Consider the following 11,725-nt stretch of genomic DNA (forward strand, 5'->3'; position numbering starts at 1 on the left):
GTAGTACCTCTATCTTTATCCATGTCGTCCTTTATCCAGCTTTGTCAGTTGTTACCATTGTAGTACGTATACCTCTATCTTTATCCATGTCGTCCTTTACCAAGCTTTGTCAGTTGTTACCATTGTAATACCTCTATCCTTCCCCATGTCGTCCTTTACCCAGCTTTGTCAGTTGTTACCATTGTAGTACCTCTATCTTTATCCATGTCGTCCTTTACCCAGCTTTGTCAGTTGTTACCATTGTAGCACCTCTATCTTTATCCATGTCGTCCTTTACCCAGCTTTGTCAGTTGTTACTATTGTAGTACCTCTATCTTTATCATGTCGTCCTTTACCCAGCTTTGTCAGTTGTTACCATTGTAGTACCTCTATCTTTATCCATGTCGTCCTTTACCCAGCTTTGTCAGTTATTACCATTGTAGTACCTCTATCCTTCCCCATGTCGTCCTTTACCCAGCTTTGTCAGTTGTTACTATTGTAGTACCTCTATCTTTATCCATGTCGTCCTTTACCCAGCTTTGTCAGTTGTTACCATTGTAGTACCTCTATCTTTATCCATGTCGTCCTTTACCCAGCTTTGTCAGTTGTTACCATTGTAGTACCTCTATCTTTATCCATGTCGTCCTTTACCCAGCTTTGTCAGTTGTCATTGTAGTACCTCTATCTGTATCCATGTCGTCCTTTACCCAGCTTTGTCAGTTGTTACCATTGTAGTACCTCTATCTGTATCCATGTCGTCCTTTACCCAGCTTTGTCAGTTATTACCATTGTAGTACCTCTATCTTTATCCATGTTGTCCTTACATGCCGTACCCATATTATTACCATGTCGTTTTTGGCTTTCTGCTCTGTCGTCTGCATTGCTTACAGAACATGTTTGTCCTGTTCTTGCATAGCCATTAAAGACCATGCCCGTAGAGCCACGTCGTCTTGGACTTCCCTGCTAGCCCGGTCTTCGGTAATTCCTGGACTTGTAACCTCGTTGTGTTGTTGGCAGTGTTCATACTAACATCAAACCTCTTTACCAAGCACTTTATCGGATTGACGAAAGTTTACTGGTGACCTTGGCCATATGACTTCGGTGGCTATAAAATTGGATAATATGGCTTCTTGCTAAACTGTGAATAACTATATGACATGTGACTTGGTGACAATGACTTTAGACCACATGATTTTTTTTATTAAAACTTTGAACGGTTGTGCATGAAAATTACAAGTTAAGAGACAGTAATTTGAAATGTATAGATTTGCCCTTTGCCTTAAGTTGTACCTGATTCGTTTCTGACCAACATTACTTATCGATTCTTCAAAATCTATATAATAATGTACCAGCCGCGGTCCAAAATAGCCAATATATAGTTCTTAACATCACTATGAATTTTATTAAAATAAATCTAAAAACCTTGTTGGTAGAACGCTGGTAAATACATATCAGTATTCATGGATACAGATAGACGAGCAAATAGGCGTCCTAACATAATACGGCCCTGATTACATCGGGGTCTGATATTCAGTTATTACAATGCAGTCATTGCATGGTCATACTTCATACACAGTAAATGGAAAATGCTTCATTTTGTTTTTGACGCAGAAACAGCTATATCAATAGCTATTGTGCTTATGAAATTCAAACATGCATCTACACCACTATGCCTCTATAATTTAAGACCACCCAAACTGTTTTCAGCATACATTGTAATAATCGAACGAGCCTCGCAATGGTACGCGCCTTTCCGGAAACATAATAACGGCAAAATTCGAAACTTATAACACCAATGACATCACAAAGACGCTTGATTCAGGTACCTGTCAAACATTTCAGAGACGTGTTATGAATCTCTATGACAACAAACTGGGAAAATGGAGTACACTGGAAGCAATTACAAAGGCGACTACAAAAATGGACGGTAAATATGCATTGAAAATACAATATTTGAGGTTCATTGGATTACTCCCCATTCTGTGAAGCTACAGTAAAAATACCAGACAAAAGCAAGTCTATATGACGTTTAATTCGGACAACAATCATGATTTTGAAACACTGATGCGTACAGTACTGAAGCATCACGTAACTGTAACTCGTGGTATACAGTATATGATGTTACTTAGTACAGCCTGTATGACTTGGGTAGAGAGTAATTGAAAGTACGCCGGGTTTCATACGACTCGTTTGAAAATCTAAAACTGTTCTTGTACACAGGTATATATGTACGTACTCCGGATTTTATATGTAAATGTGATATACCAAGATATACAGTAATGAGCTGATATTACCCATACGCTGATGTACTGCTTGTAAGAAGTACTTATTACTCTTTCTACAAAGGAAACAATGTGTGTTATACAGTATATTCTACACATATAGTATCTCTCTTTTACATGTTCTAATATGCAGACACATCAATAATGTACTACATGTTTTGTGATTACATTTTTAGGATGGAAGGTAAAGGCACGTATGACTTCCCTACAGAGACTCGGTATGAAGGGGAGCTGAAGGATGGGATGTTTCATGGCAAAGGAACTCTCTTTTTCCCAAATGGAAGCAAATATGAGGCCACGTGGGAAGAAGGAATTGCTTTGGAAGTACGTAATTCAGATATGAAAATGAGACTTATTAATTATATTTAAGTACAGTAGAAATTGTCGGTCCACCTAATGAGTGACCTGTGGGGAATGAGTGTCCTGTGAGAGTTTTTTCACGCCCCGCAATTCGTTAAGTAATATTTTAAAATAATTTTTTCTGTATCATACAGATGAACGTCGAACCCATTACCATGCCAAATTTCACTTTGATTGGACGTGTGCATATTATGCATTTTTTACGACAAAGTTACGGTGCAGCGCACATGCGAGTGTCCTGTGAGATTTTTTCACGCCCCGCAATTCGTTATGTGACATTTTCGAATATTTTTTTCTGTATCATACAGATGACCATCTAACCGATTAATTTGACAAATTTGACTTTGATTGAACGAGTGCATATTATGCTAATGTACCGGCAAAGTTACGATGCATTACACATGTGAGCGTCCTGAGAGGAATGAGTGTCCTGTGAGAGTTTTTTCACGCCCCGCGATTCATTAATAGACATTTTAAAATTATTTTTTCTCTAGCATACAGATGAACATAGAACATATTAGCACGCAAAATTTGACTATGATTGGACAAGGGCATATAATGCAAATATATGCAAATCTATCGGCGAAGTTACGGTGCACTACACACGCGAGTGTCCTGTGAGTGATTTTACACGCCCCGCAATTCGTTAAGTGATATTTTTAATTTTTTTTTCTGTTTCATACAGATGAACATCTAACCCATAACCATGCCAAATTTGACTTCGATTGGACGTGTGCATATGATGCATTTTTTACGACAAAGTTACGGTGCTGATCGATTTGTTCGCACGCCCCATTTACCGATGGTTATACACATGTTCACAAAATTAACTGATTTTAATGCAAATATTTTCCAATGATTTGATTGCACATTTAGAAAAGCATGGATCTTTATTAACGTAAATCACTTTGATTTATATCTCATATACATGTACATGCATTTACATTTTTGGATGGTGGAGTGTTACGTTATGAAGATCCCCTATAGACAGAGTTACTGCCCTTTGTTTTATTTTCCTGTAGTAGGCTTTCATAATCTGTCTTATATTTTGCAAATGGTTTGTTTCTTGTTGTTATACTACTGACTATATCCTCAATATTTTTGAAGGGAAAATACACATTTTCTGATGGTCTACCCTATGAGGAAGAGGATTGGCAATACTGTGATGGCTATGACAGGCGATTCTATACAGAAACTTGTAATGGCCTAAAACCTGCAGGTAATATTTATTTTGTTTCTGTTTTTCCCCCATTATTGTGAGTAAGAGGTTATCTAGGACAATGGTTTTGATATAAACCAGTCATATAATAGTTACAAATAAGGTTAATTTTCTTTGTTGTATTATTTAATATCATTCATTCCTTTTCTATCCAGGTCGCTCACAGCTGACCAACAGAATACCACCTAGAACTATACCTGAAGGCTGTTATGACTGTGGTGATGGATTCTACAACCCCAAATCTAGGGTGGTGGTCGACTATAACCATAAATTCCTCAGGAATGCAGGTAACTATGATACAAAACTAATTAACACAATGCTCCAGCATTATCTAGTATAATCCTGGCACTGAGATTTATCGGGGTATCTTGAGCAATACAAGTCTATATGTAAAAAACTCATTGCCAAATCTAGAAAAATCAGAAATGTTTAGGGTCAATATTGAGAAAAACAAAATCATTCTTATTGATGAATAGTTTCAAGTCTTTCAGGGGAGTTACATGATTAGATCTTTTCTTTTATTCAATGCAGTACAGAGCTCAGCTTTCCTAGCAATGATTTAAATCCTGTTTGAGTTCAAACTCATGAGTTTTTCCTCCTGTTTTACAGATGATGATGAACACAGTTGGATTATCAAAAAATGTCGCAAAGGCTGGGACGAGTATGTTGGCTTCAAGAAAGGAAAGACGTCGGCATAGTCATTTGATTATTTATAAACAACAAATCTGTGTTTAATATATGTTTTTAACACTTTGTAATACAATGTATATGCTCATGCATTTTTTTTATGGTTTTATTATCCACATTCATATTGAATTTAAACTGGACCTAGTGATTCAATGTCTATATAGTGAACTATAGCCAATAATAGTACCAATGTTAAAGAAATGAATCAGAAGGGTTGTCAGAAGTTAGAATTGGATACCACATAGTATATGGCAGGTGTGTGTTGTTCTTATTTAATTTGTTATTCAAACTCACAAAAACTGGGTCCAGATATTTCAGCAGTCAGAGAGTATCTTGTGTAGGAACTACAGTGTACACCTGGGCCATTCTGATGGGTACAGATGTGGAACTCAGCTGGCAGTGATGTATATTTTGTGAAGGGACCTCCTGATACATTCTCAGTGCCCAAATATTTTGGATAGATACTTCCTGTTCTAGTTTTCACGTTCGGAAATTGTTAAATGCGTTTATGTACACGTTACAAATATTTGAATATTTGAATCATGGAAAAAAACATTGTTGAATGTTGAAAATATTGATGATAATGAAATGTTGGGATGAAATCTAATGATTCAATTCCAGTAAAGTCTTACACGATGTGTTTGTCTCTGATTTTTATTTTAATTTGTGCCACATCCCAATGTTAGGACTAGCTGACAAAGAATGATTTGACAGTGTAAAAAAAATATGTACGAAAGGAATGCTTTGACAGTACAAAGCAAAGGTACAAAATGTAAACGTGTACAGATGGACAGGCAAAAAATGCCCTGACAGTACAGTAGTGACTACGAAATCATTTTAAAAGTTTTATGATAAATGGCCATGCATTGATCGTTATATGTTCTATCCACATCCAAGGACTATAGGCATGGATTTCGAATCTACAACATATTCATGGGTCTATAGCGTAGGTAGGACTGCAACGATGCACGGACGAAACTACAATAATTGTATAAAAAAAGATTTGACGGTGAAAAGATGTTTTGTAATACATATATGGAAAATGTGCTAGACACAAGGGAGGTCCAAATACACGTAGACTTAACAAATTATCGGATCCCTGTGGTTACTGCGTTGGTAAAACTGTACACAGACTAAAGTCTGGCGTTTCAGCATTTAATTGAATCATCTCTCAAATCCATAAAATATGGGTAATGAGGTAAAATACATTTCATATTAGATATGTTCCAAAATACGGAGGTGATTGCCTGCTTGATACGTTACATGTACACTAATGATGTACGTATATATACATGTAAACTTACGATCTATCACAGAGTTCATTGCGGTTACCCTTCATAGTGCTATGAATGTATGTACATAGCGACCGAAATGTACTCTGGAAGAGATTGATAATCGTATAGGAAAATATATTTAAAAATCAAAGAAAGGTTTCTCTCCTTAAGTTTTATTATACATGTAATTTTTCAGTAACATTTACACTAAAGCCAGGGACTGAGCATAGAATTCATCAAAGCAAAAGGTTTCAACAAAATTAATTTATTTCCAATATAAACAGCAGTTCAAATTTGAGCATAGTGAAAACAAAATCGATCACGATCGTACATTCAGCTTCATATCAACTTTCTTATCACAGTACGTCCCGATCATTTTGACCCACAGCAATTCTGTTGCAGGAGTCAGATGGACGCCATCTTCTAGGAACCGATCCTTTGTCTGGTAGGGTTTGAACATTCTACAGAAGCGTATGCGTTTGGCTGTTCCATTTGTTTCACGGCACTTCTTCTTTATATACTTGTTTATCTGTTTACGGTATGTGTTATATTTTGCCAGGGTCATCCGGGGATTTCTAAATTTGTATCGTTTGAACTTGCTGCCAATGACGACCTTGATCTTTTCGCTGCTGATGGCCTCTGCGAATCGGAAGAGAGTGTCAGCAATGTCTTTCCAGGGTAATGATCCGATGTCATTCTCTCCCGATTGGATATACACTATATCCGGTTTCATTTCCTCGCCAACTTCATCCCAGGTATGAACAAGGTTCTTGACTCCTCCTCCAGACACCCCGCTGGCGTTTATAACCACATTTCCTATTTTAAAGGGACACAACTTTCCTGCACGTCGGGCGAAGGAATGGCCTATCAACAACACTTTTTTCTACAAAACCAAAATGACAGAAATCAAAACATTGTCATATCACTGGAATTTGTATAAACAAAAACAATTTCAACAGAGAAGTTTTCGAGTTCATATTAATAAATATTTGGCAAGTTCACTCGGACAAGAAACGTTTAAAATTGGCATTAAATGTCATTTTTTGACACAAAATCTAATACGAATATGTACATATATACCTGTACATGTGTAACAGGAGAGGAGAAAATGTAGCGGCCAGACCGGGGTTCGAACCCGGGACCTCCGAACACTAGCCGGATGTTCTACCAATTGAGCTACCTGGTCACCGATGATCGACCCAGTCCAGTCCCGCCACACACCTCCCTCCTTTTTTCCAAGTCTTCGCCCTCGAAGACACACGAGACCCTTATACCACCAACGTGGGTATTTTAGTTGGGCGCCAATTTTGTAACAGGAGAGAAAATGTAGCGGCCAGACCGGGGTTCGAACCCGGGACCTCCGAGCTACCTGGTCACCGATGATCGACCCAGTCCAGACCCGCCACACATGTATTATGAATGAAGCATCCTCTTTATCTAGACTGCCAAGTTTCTCTCAATTTCTTGTGACTCATTTCAATATTACCAAATAGTTTAGACGTTTGTCACCGAGTGCAAAAGCCCCTTTTGATAGAATGGGAATTAATGTTCAGGCGTTGTCACACTGCCAAAACCGAGTTCATTATTTGAAATATCATTGTGTCGTTTCCATGCCCGTCCAACAAGATTTCGAATTGTTTTATTTCAGCTACATCAATGACATATTGCGGTATACTATTATTCCATACGTTTATAACGCGGAAGCTAAAGTAAAACAACTGTGGTATTTCTACTAAGGGACATCGTTTTTTTTTTAATAAATCATTTTCATTCATTTTATTATTTTTGTGAAAGTAGAAACATGTTTTAATTGACTCTTTTTATAACATGACTGTCTTTTTTAACCGTAAGATTACCCAAGTGTAGGATAGTTACACAGGGACTTGCCTAGCCTTATTATAAACATGTCTGTTTTTAACCGTACTTTAACTTTATTTTAACCGTAACCTTTGCGATCAGGGAGCAACCTTAACAAAATTTTCTAAAGTTCAAAATTTCATATCTTTGACTGAACACCGTTTCTTTATAACATTCACAGTAAAAGTAACCTTATATTATAGGCCTACGTCAACAACGTAGTTTAAGTGATATCATAGCACTTCATCATTGGTCTAAGAAACGTCTAAGTGACATTACTCATTCAAACTTCTAAGTCGTTCAAATGATATCACCTTATTCAAACCACTAAATAGGAATAAAAAGTAACACGGCGCCCCGAAACAACTTAGCCGAAGCATAGGGTGTGACTTGCGATTGCCGTTCACTATGAGGTAATACTTACACTGTAACAACAGCATGGTGTCACCGCCTGACCTGCAGTGTTCCATATTTTACATTTTATGTATAATGTAGACATGCCAGTCACTCGTTTTCTGTGGACAAAATACCCATGGAAAAATTATTTGTGACCGGTAGGCCTACTGCAGGCTGGGCATGAAGTGTGTAAGCTTAGCACATAGTTGAAATTAGAAGACAATGGCTCACTGGAATTATAATCATCTCGCATCTTAATTGATGCTGAAGTAGTAGGCTAACACAGTACCTTCGTTTGAAGAAGTGATGCCACATTTTCTGTCATCTCGAGTGTTAGGCGTCAACACACGAGCATTTCTCACTTGACGATGGGCGCATTCGAATGCAGCATACTTTCAAGAGTAGTTCCCCTTTTGTACACTGTAACTTCACTCAATGCATGATGCGCAACTTAGATAAATGAGATCGCTTTGCAGGGTACGAAAGCTGATTGTGTTAAAACTCTCCTTAAAAGGTCAATAAACCCGTCTGCTAGATAATTTGGTTTTGCCAGATTTGCGTCCGTTGATTGTACAGTAAAATGAAAAGTGATCTGTGCTGAATCTCGCTGCTACACATGTACATGTATACCTCTGGATCATTAATTAAAGTGCGTCACACAGGTCATGCACTCTTTTTTAATCTCATTTAGCCTGTCTAAAGATAATAGTAAGTATTTGAATATCAATCAATTCAAACAATTTGGCGCCGTTAACTACACTGAAAGCTGATTGGTTATTTTCATTTGGATCAGGGATGTCTGCAGGTCTAATACAACGGGCTCGCTAAAATGAAGGATTGGAAACGACGTTTAGATCTGAGATTGGTCATCACTTATTACCAATACTGCTTTTTCTGTAATTCGTGTTATCGAAAAAATATTTTCAGCTCTATCAAACCATCATCATCATCATCATCATCATCATGCATTCAACTTTTCGTTCCTCGTGTAAAACAAAATCAGGGGAGAAAGTCATTGCGCCATATTGCAAATATTCCCATCATCGTTTGGTATTCCATTGTTAATCATACCGTCTCATAGATATACACAACAATAGGAAATATTGTTTTTCAGAATGTATCGTGATAGATTTTATTGATTAATGTACAATACACGATTTTGTCTTATTCTCTGCCTGGTGAAATAAGCAATAGGATAAAAATACAAATTTTATTTTTAACAACAAATGAATCTGTCCGTATGGAAAATTGCAACATCCGACATATGGTGACATTCCGGTAATTGCTCTGGATTTCAAACTGGCATTATATTCAGGACAGGTATTACCACACTAGTTCTTCAGCAATCTCATACTTCGACGTGGACCAAGTGAAGCGTTGTACTCGGCGTTTTCTTCTTTTTCCAATGGTATCTTCTTCACGATCTTTTCTGAGGTAACTTTCTTTGTTCCTTTTATGATATCATGTTGCCTGATAATGACCAAAAGAGTAAGTATTGTGGCCAAAATCACTGTTCCGTATGGACAGGTTTCTTTGCTGGCGTCATAATCAATAGGGAACAGGAAACCGAAAAGACATGACATCTTCTTGTGACAAGGGAACCACATATATAAAAGTGCCACAACTGGAGCCGTAGAGGAAAGCACTATCTTGGCAAGTTGCTTGAAGCATTTAATCCTAAATCGAGGAAGATACTTTGGTAAAACAAAGTTGTGTAAGAGCAAATAAGCAATTGCCACTGTGAATGCAATAGAAGCTGCATATCCAGTCATGAGAACGTTGGCTTCTTTCCGAAATACCACAAAAATCATCGACCACAGAAATATACAAAACTCCCAAAGGCTTCCGAGTTTGAGGAAAACTGTCGATGTTTCTTTCGCTATGACAGAGAGAGTCGTTCCGATGACGCCACACACGATAAAAGTCTGCATCTTGGTAACACTGTATTCAAAGGAGTTGGTATAGTCGTTTTCTTACAAGCCTCACTTTCAGTTGACGTTCAGTTGTTACGTCACAATCAAATGACGTTCCACGCATACTTATCTCCCTTTAAAAAGCAATGACTCAATCAATGTACATGTAGGTATGTCATACGTTTTCTGTACTGATGTTTAGTATACTTGTTTCATTTCTCATTCATTGCGTCTGTATTTCAAAGGTGGAGGTTTCAACATCTTTCTTCTATTCGTGTGTCGATTCCTCAGTCATATCAGGAAGAAGGTAGAAATTCTCAACTTTACTAATATGGCATTATGTACAACACGCTTGGTCTAGTCTCCGGATTTTGGTTTGGTTCCTAAAATAATGTTTACATTTTTAATTTCTTACTACTTTACGAGTAGGTCTAACAGAAAATACACTGAAGATAAAATCGCAAGAATTACTAAATGATATCTGATCGACATCTTTGTTGAGTTTCCAAAAAGAGAGATTTTCAACCCGGTTGACCGACTAACCTCGATGATAGCTTACAATTGATATAAGCTGTGTGATTGATAAGCGTGATGATTTCAATGTTCACGTCGCTAATTTTCCATTTCTAGATAGCAACATCCCTATTTCCCCTTCTTATTGTGTTCAAGGTTTTTTCCCATTGTAGTAATTTGATACGGATGTGACCTAGATTTGTATGGCGAAGGTCGTTGGTGAAGCAGAAAAATGCTACTCTCTTTCGTAACACCTTATCTTATTTCCAATGGTTTCCATACAAATCTAGATTTTTGTTCATATTTTGCCCTATTTTTATCGATTTTTAGAAAAAAATCCGGTTTCGTTACCGTGTCGGTATTCTCGCTGCTGTGTTCGTTTTACTGTTGCATAGTTATTTTCTGTTATTCACAATCATACATACAATGTAAGTTGAACTTTCCTATTGGGCATTCGTGCGCTTCCATTCGGATACCAAGATTGAATACTGATATTTCGCCAAAGTTTGTAAAACAAATGAAGTAAATAGTAATGATCATCATATCAATAGTAATGATCATCATGTCAATAGTAATAATCATCATGTAGATAGTAATACGCATCATGTAAATAGCAATGCTCATCATATCAATAGTAATGACCATCATGTAAATAGTAATAATCATCAAAAAATAATAATCACCAACAAGTAAAAAGTTATAATCATTAACCAAATAGTAGTATTCGTCAAGAGGCGCCTCCATTAGCGAATAGCCATCAGAGATGCCAAGATAAAGGTAACAAACCTGTGTATAACGTGCATGTGGGTCGCTGTGACACATTTAAACATTTTTTTTTTAATTTGGGTGATTTCTTCAGCTTAATTACGATATTTTATAAAGTAATACATAAATGTTTAGGCCTATGTATATTATTTTTCTTAAATGTCATCTAAAGGTTTTGGATACATTTAATGTTATGGTCTGCGATATACCAAGTTCTTATAAAGTCTTCAGTGGGCTGGTTCAATCGTGTCGACCACGCAAATGGAAGCTGACTTTCAACAGATAGATACAAATCGAATCCGCTTTAATGTCATTATTTTAACACAAAGTGTCGTTAAATATTCCGTTCATTCTACATTAAAAAGAACTGTGTTAATGTGCGATGAATAAATGGATTATAAGGACAGATTTTTTAAATTTTCTTTTTAATTTATATGAGTTGTCCTTCTTGACTCATACCGGAAATGGAGTGAGGTGCTG

At 36.9% G+C, this 11,725-nt stretch overlaps 2 protein-coding genes across 3 annotated transcripts; one reads left to right on the forward strand and one right to left on the reverse strand.

Moving 5' to 3' along the window:
* The first annotated feature begins 1,777 nt into the window (after nucleotides 1–1,777).
* Nucleotides 1,778–5,165, forward strand: LOC117319427 (MORN repeat-containing protein 5-like). The gene is made up of 5 exons (XM_033874233.1): nucleotides 1,778–1,906; nucleotides 2,438–2,585; nucleotides 3,729–3,840; nucleotides 3,996–4,127; nucleotides 4,450–5,165. Exons 1-5 carry the CDS (start codon nucleotides 1,860–1,862, stop codon nucleotides 4,536–4,538), a joined length of 528 nt encoding a protein of 175 aa, XP_033730124.1. The 5' UTR covers nucleotides 1,778–1,859; the 3' UTR covers nucleotides 4,539–5,165.
* An 880-nt stretch (nucleotides 5,166–6,045) lies between these two features.
* LOC117319437 lies at nucleotides 6,046–8,527 on the reverse strand. 2 transcript variants are annotated; one of them, XM_033874250.1, is made up of 2 exons: nucleotides 8,344–8,527; nucleotides 6,046–6,684 (listed from the first exon to the last, which is right to left on the reverse strand). In XM_033874250.1, the coding sequence occupies exons 1-2, from the start codon at nucleotides 8,377–8,379 to the stop codon at nucleotides 6,121–6,123; spliced, it is 600 nt and encodes a 199-aa protein (XP_033730141.1). In that variant the 5' UTR covers nucleotides 8,380–8,527; the 3' UTR covers nucleotides 6,046–6,120. The 2 variants fall into 2 exon arrangements, with proteins under 2 accessions (XP_033730141.1, XP_033730135.1); XM_033874244.1 differs by lacking the exon at nucleotides 8,344–8,527 and adding an exon at nucleotides 8,083–8,331.
* Between the last annotated feature and the right edge of the window lie 3,198 nt (nucleotides 8,528–11,725).

The sequence above is a fragment of the Pecten maximus genome, chromosome 2 (assembly GCF_902652985.1).
Source record: "Pecten maximus chromosome 2, xPecMax1.1, whole genome shotgun sequence".
NCBI classification, from domain to species: Eukaryota; Metazoa; Mollusca; class Bivalvia; order Pectinida; family Pectinidae; genus Pecten; species Pecten maximus.